This window comes from Mangifera indica, chromosome 2 (assembly GCF_011075055.1).
Source record: "Mangifera indica cultivar Alphonso chromosome 2, CATAS_Mindica_2.1, whole genome shotgun sequence".
In the NCBI taxonomy this organism is placed as follows: Eukaryota; Viridiplantae; Streptophyta; class Magnoliopsida; order Sapindales; family Anacardiaceae; genus Mangifera; species Mangifera indica.
The window spans coordinates 18842012-18849308 of NC_058138.1; the positions used below are offsets into that span (position 1 = coordinate 18842012).

Genomic DNA, 7297 nt, shown 5'->3' on the forward strand with positions numbered 1-7297 from the left:
CGATGGGATTAGTTGTGCCACCTACCATTTTAGATATTTAGCCGTAATTATAAATAAATAAATAAAAAGGAAAGGGACAATTTCCTATCATTGTTTTAGTCAAAATTCAATCCAAATCTACTATAGGTGAAAACTCAAATATTTATAGGTGAAAACTCAAATATTTATTTATAAGTTAATTATCACCTAAATTTTTAATTAAAAATAAAAATTAAAATCATTATTTATCATAAATCCTAAAATCTAAAAAATTTATATCATTCCTCTTTTAATTTAAAAAATTTATATTTTTTTCTATAATTAAACTTTAAAAAATTTACTTTTTTCTCTTTTCAAGTTTCATCTCCGGTGATTTAGAGAATCGATCAATGACCAAGGAGAAGAGAACGTCTTCTTCGATAAAAAATAACCTTTTATCGTCCAAATTTAGATGATGAAACGTCATCTAGATCGATAAGAAAAGAAGAAAGACTGGATTGGAAGGCTATTATTCGTTGTTAGACCTGAAAGATGGATGGAAAACATTGATTATTGATAAGAATAATAGTAGCTAGAGAAGGAAACAAATCATAGAAGTAAAATCTAAATTTTTAAATTTTGAGAATGGGTTAAAGTATTAATTTTTAAAATCTACAGAAGAATAATAAAATTTTAAAAGTTTTATGGTTATAGATAAAATAATATTTTTATTTTTATTTTCAATTAAAAATTTAAATAATAATTAATTCATAGATGAGTGAGTAATTTTTTTTCTATGGTATATAATTGTAAGATTACGACTACAATTTTGATAAAAAATAGCCTTTTCCCTATTTTAGTGATTTTTTTTTTAAAATATGATGTGGCCTAAATCTTTAGATTGTTAGTCAACTTTGTTTTAATTGCATTCTGAATTTGGAAACAACTGTATCTGATTGATGATTGATGCCGCAATCTACGAAAGTACATATATTTGTAATTTTTGTAATATTGGAAATTAAACCATTTTTAGCGTTTCATGTGGGAAAAAGAAGGGAGAAACATAGAGAGATTACGATGAATGAAAAGAAGCATATATTTTGTCGTCTTCTTTTTATTTGCCTTGCCTTAGGGGACAAATGGCAAGTTTGAGAGCCACTTTTGGCTACAATTCTTTCAATTTCCCCTCCCTCCAATAATCATAAAACAGAATAAAAACAAAGGCAAAATTACGTGACTCTTATCTTTCTGAAATAAACAAAGAATGAGTAATCAATAATCACAATTTTGCAGTCATCAGAATTTTGCACAACGAACCGGCAGGCCTGTTTGATGATCAACAACAACAATCTCCGTGGCATTGTCACATCTTAGAATATCTTGCCCCAACTTTGCACCAGCAGCCTTGAGACCCTTCAGAGAAACAGGCTGATTGAACAAGTTTACTGATGGCAATTTCGATGCTGGCGGTAGCTTCCCGTTTGGTAACAAGGTTTTGAAGTCGTCCTTCAATAGTGGCACCTCAAAATCAGATTTATCATGCCGAACGACATTGTCCTTGGCGCTGATATGCGCCCCTGGTTCCATATGGTTTGTCGAAAAGCTAGCTTGGTTCGGAAAGTTGGGATAAAGACTGACATAGCCTCGAAGGTACATCATGTCGATCAGGAATTTTTTCCATGAAGCTTGCCATCCATTTGTTCTAGATTTTGGGATTTGAACTGGGTTTGACTTGGCATTTTCAGTGAACCTCATGTTCATATAAACATAGAATTCTCTCCATTGTTTAGGGAAGAAAACTGCACCCCAACTGCAGGGTAGCTGGTGGAGATATGGTGTGTTTGGGTGAATGTGTTTGAAGAATTCAGTTGGGTTCCATTTAGGCCTTTCTTTGACTACTTCAACTAATTTAGGCGTGTAAAGAGAGATGGATGAGAGCTCTGGAAATGAAACTTGAGGGTCATAGTGGTAGGCCAAGAGAGCATATTTGATCCACAAGTAGTAGTAAGGAGAAACTTCAATATCATCTTCAAGAAGGAGACCGAAATCGTCATCAGATGCAGGGTACCAGCTTTCGCTCACTGCACGAATTAGGCCTCCTTGAATGATTCTCCTTCTGAGTGTCTTAGTACCATGAGGCCACTCAAATGAGGTTACTGTTCTTATAGTTGCTGCATCCACTTTACTATCCATGTTGAAGCTGATTGGGATCTCATCCCCAAGATAGTATGCATTGCTTAAAGATTTGAGCAGCCTCATCAAGGATTGAACACGATTTTGTGTTACTATGTTGACAGAAATCCGCATCCGGTTCCAATCTGCATATGCAAATTGATTCACTATTTAGCCCCTTAAAGCTGAAATAAATAAAAGGTTAAAGCTTATATATGTGAAGGCTTCTTACTTGGTAGTGCTGTTGATCTTAGATCAGCCATCCAAAGAACCTTTGGAACAGAAGGCCTAGGCAAAAGAATCAACGTGGTGGCATTTGAATTAGCCTCAGTTGCCATCTTCAAAGCTTTCTTTACATGAGAATCAACGTCAGCAACTGTGATCACCACACTTGGGTTATGAATTTTGATCAGTCCCCTCATACTAGAAAACACTGCCTGCACCACTGGCACTTCTGATTTTGATAAGTCCGAAAGCGCGCCAACTGCCAAATCGAATATCTTAAACCTTCGCTCTTTACAAACCAACTTAGGCCACTTGAGAGCAGAGGCAGCATCTTCACAAGGGCAAAATTTGCCTCCAGTAACAACAATGTAAGCCTTCTTGCCAACAGTGGACCTGAATTTTTCAAGAAGAGGCGCAAGCACACGAACCTCATCGACAGAGTGAGCATAGAAGAGTGCATCAATTTTTTGAGGGTACATTGCAGCCCATTGAGTTATATAACCAGTGGAAAGTGCTTTCCACCATTGGTCATCTCGGACTTGAACAATGTCTTTGAAAATTACTGTGGTTTCGGAAACATAAGCAAGCCTGTGTTCACTGTCACCCCAAGTTTCTTTGTCATTAGGGTCAACTGGAAGAACAAAAGAGCCAGCATCTCTGTACTTCTGAAGCTGGTAGCTGCAAGTTGACCAAGTTATATATAGAAATAGCTTATTATCATAAGATTCTTTTTTGCAGAAAATTTTATTCTACAAAGTAAACACATATAAGGTAGGAATTCTCAGTACTTGAAATGCTTTTCAAAATGATTAGTTAAACATATAGTTAACATAGTTGGTTCTGATAAAATTTAGCTTGTTTGATTATTACTTAACTCAAAATTTTAAAGTTAGGTCACATGTATAGTTGAACAACTCAATATATATATATTTTGTTTTGGTCAAACTATGCATTGAGATGAGAAACAATATGTAATACTAGAACTAATCTTGTAAAAACTATCTCTTTCTCCATGAAAAGGAAGAACTAAATGTTGAAAATCTTTGATCACGACAATGTAACATACCTAAGATGAAGATCTTCTCCCGTCATGAAGGTGAAAGGTGTCTCGATGAAAAGAGTTTTAACGAGCTCTGCAGATAGAAACCATGAGCTAGAGAGAAAATCCACCTGCACAATTTTATCAACTGTGATATCATAAGCAGGGTCAGGCAAATAAAGTCCTGCCTCTTTTGATCTGAACTTTCTGTAGCTTGGAAATGTGAAGTCCTTTTGTCGAAAAGGCAAGATCCTTCCGATGCTGCCCAAAACCGAATTTTGATACTTCTCTGTGCCTGCTACATGTGATAAAATCTGTAGCATTTTTTTGCCTGGAATCATGTCATCGTCGACTATGTATACAAGATCAGCTTCAGTTTGTAAGGCCATTTGAAACCTGCCGTAGTACTTAAAATCATAGCTTGAGCTAACAAAGCTGATTCTTGAGTCATTATAGCTATCTACAATTCTCTTCAAGGAGAGCTCATTTGGGCTCCCAAATGCAAGCACCCAAACATGGTGAAATGGAAGCGTCTGTTGAAGCAATGAATCAAGCTGTGCGCAGAGTGTTTTTCTCTTGAAATGGTTTAAGATTACTGTCACTTTCGGTCTATTTGGACCTCGCAAGTCCCACCTGGATTTCATTGTCATCAGCTCTTTCAGAGTCTCGGTTCCGATAGACTTGCTCTGAAAATCCAGTATTCCTTCATATAATTCCCTCTTCAGCTTGACCATTTGAGCGTCGTTTGACTTCTTTTGCGAAAAATCAATCTTCTCGTGCTCACAAACTTCTGATGGATTAATGGGTCTGATCTCAGTTTGAACAAGAGAATTAGCAGCTTCTTGGTAGTGACCAACTACACGAGGCGTGATGATGAACTGTCTCCAGTTTTTCGCTATTCTTGTCGCCCATGTAAAGTCTGGTTTGGTCCGCAAATCCACAGCCGGGCTCATGAAATACAAGAGGAATGTTGCATAAAGTGCAAATGCAAATTGCAGGCATGTGAGAGCAGTTACAAGTTTCGCTGAGGTACCCCTGTGGACCTTCAGCTTCGCCTTTCCTCCCACATAATCACTTATCATCCCTTCCAGGTAATCTCCACTTCTCGTATTCGGCCCCCGAATCAAACCCATCTCACAGAATGAATAAGCTGTTTCGCCTGCAAGAAAGCAAGTCCAAAAACAGAAGAGTTTAGAAGTTTTTTATGGGGTGTGACTTTGAAGTTTGAGAAGCGGCAGATACTGTGCCATTGAATTTATATAAATGAAAAGGCTAATATAAAGTGAAGACGAAGCACCCCATGGGAAATGCATCAAAGGTCACATGGGCTAAACGTTTACATTAATAAAGTTGAATATTTTATATCTCAATTTGTTGAACTACGCGTTACCTCAACCTTGATTACTCTTCACATTCGTTATAGCCTCCTTCAATACACCGCTTAAAAGCCGGCTTTGCTGCCGCATAAAAGGGCTACCCCTGCGTTTTTGGCGCAACCCGATTCAATTTTATTAATATCTATCACTTGTGGCCCATATGGTTTGTTTGTTAATCATAGATTAATTACAAATCAATCAAATCATATTATTTTTTGCTATCAACGAACTCAAAGTTCATCTAAAAAAGAGTGAGTACTCAAAAGATTATATAATCGACAAAATTCACATTGAACATAAGCATTACCTTGCGTACAAAGAAAATGAACCAGGAGCCTTTTCTTCTTCAACAAATGAACCAACAAAAGCTAGCTGAATCAGATTGTAGTCACAAAGGTAGGGTTGTTAATGGCTGACAAGAGACCGCGTTATTTAAGTACTAAGAAAATGCTGAAATTATGGGAGGGTTGACGGTGCATGTAGATACGTAAATGAATATTACAGTAAAGTTTATTTATTCGTTAATGGCTTTGGGCCAAACTTAGGCAAGTTGTTTCGAGAAATTTATGACTAAAATTTCTTGCAGAAGGGATAATTCAATTGGGTTTGGTTGCTTATTCAAGAAAAATTGTATATGAACACCTATTGTCTCTCTCTCTCTCTCTCTCTCTTTTTCTTCTTCACAAGTCGTAGTCTTTTAATTTACAGGCGAGTTGCCATTAGCATTGCAGAAGCTGAAAGGAAATGAGAACGAATGAAATTTTGTGCTTTGTTAGGTAACAAACGACATCTAATGAAACAATTTCAAAACGAAAACACCAAAGAATAACAATTACTAAAATAATTATACGACAAAGAACATGGAAAACAGAGTCTTATTAATTCGAATATTAAGATTATTTATCGTCGTGTCTTCTCCGCATAATGGAAGCAAAGGCTCCTTGGAGTTTTGAGTAATTACCTACCAAAAAGACTTGTTCAGCTTTGGACTATAGTCAGTAATCCCTTTGAAAAGAGTGTATTTGTTGGTGATTTACATAATAAATTACGGCTTACCCTTTTACTTAATTTGAATCAGAATAAGGTTAATAATTAATTAAGGTTGACTTTTGATGGAACTTCATCAATCTTCTCATCATTGGGTATAATAATCAAAAACCATTTTTATTTATTTCAACCAAGTAATGATCAACATTTTTATTAAATTGTATGCATAATGTTCCCTGTGCATATAATATAATGAAAATTAATTTTTAGAATATTTTTGTTTTTATATATATATATATATATATATATATATATATATATATATATATATATATATATATATATATAATATTAGAGTTTAATAGCTCAATTCAATATTAAGATATTATCTGTTTTATATGTTTTATATGCATAATTTATCACAATTTTTATTTTTGAGTTTTGTAATCTAAAAATCATTTTTACAATTTATGAACTTATATATTAGCTCATCTTTTATTTTCATTTTAAGATATTTATATATATCTAATATTTTTTTATAATTTATGGAAACAAGATTTAACTAGGGTATTATCTTATTCATTTTGTAATATAAGTCACACACATGTTAAGTTGACTACACGTGTGAGATCACACACGTGCATGTGCCATAACATGCAAAAATTAAATGAAGAGAGCTATTTCGTTTGATGGTCAAAACAGATTTCTAATCAATCCCAAAATTATCAAACCGACTCGTGGTCAAAATCCCAAACTTGTTATGATAGGCCATTAATCCATCCCACTTAGAGATCTTTGACTTAAGACAGATGGCAGATTTTGACTGGCGACGAAGCGCTGACAAAGCCAGTAGTGGAAGCCACATAAGCAAGATGGCAAAATAGGGGGTAGTTTTAATTTTGTAACACCTAACAATAAAGAAAAATCAAAATCTCCTTGGAAATATTGATCAAGATTCCTGCCTAAAGGGGTCTGCATGTGAGACTTTAATGTAATTAATATAATTTATTATACCATATAGTTCATATAATTGAATAAGTCAATGTGAAAGGTTCTTGGTCTTAATTAGTGTCTTGTTAAATATAAATTCAATGTCCAAGTGGTGGTATGATACCTAATAGCTATACTTTCTCCATGAAATCTCACATGCTTTCGAAAAAGAAATTAAATTCCAACTTCATTTAATTTATAAAATATATATGAGACTGTTGTTGAGTTCTATATGATTTGAAATTGCCAATTGCCAGTGTCGTTTTTGGCTTTTTGTGATTAGTGGGGTAATTCCATATTATGAACTACAGAGAAATTATATATAATAAGATAGTTAGATTATTTCTGATCTCGTGCTCACAAACTATATATAATAAGGCTTTTTTTTTTTGAAAAAAAATTTGAAGACCATCTTAGACTATAATTGTATTATATAAATGAATAATATTATGTGTATCCACTTTAGATACATAAATATATACACACTCATATGTGTCATCATATGATTGGTTATTATTTTATTCTTAATTTAAAATCATTCAATCATATG

General features: G+C 34.2%; 1 protein-coding gene across 2 annotated transcripts; it reads right to left on the bottom strand.

Moving 5' to 3' along the window:
- Nucleotides 1–1039: 1039 nt before the first annotated feature.
- On the bottom strand, nucleotides 1040–5288 carry LOC123208020. 2 transcript variants are annotated; one of them, XM_044625495.1, is made up of 4 exons: nucleotides 5078–5288; nucleotides 3422–4553; nucleotides 2363–3033; nucleotides 1040–2276 (listed from the first exon to the last, which is right to left on the bottom strand). In XM_044625495.1, the coding sequence occupies exons 2-4, from the start codon at nucleotides 4525–4527 to the stop codon at nucleotides 1255–1257; spliced, it is 2799 nt and encodes a 932-aa protein (XP_044481430.1). In that variant the 5' UTR covers nucleotides 4528–4553; nucleotides 5078–5288; the 3' UTR covers nucleotides 1040–1254. The 2 variants fall into 2 exon arrangements, with proteins under 2 accessions (XP_044481430.1, XP_044481433.1); XM_044625498.1 differs by lacking the exon at nucleotides 5078–5288 and having other exon boundaries at nucleotides 3422–4592.
- Between the last annotated feature and the right edge of the window lie 2009 nt (nucleotides 5289–7297).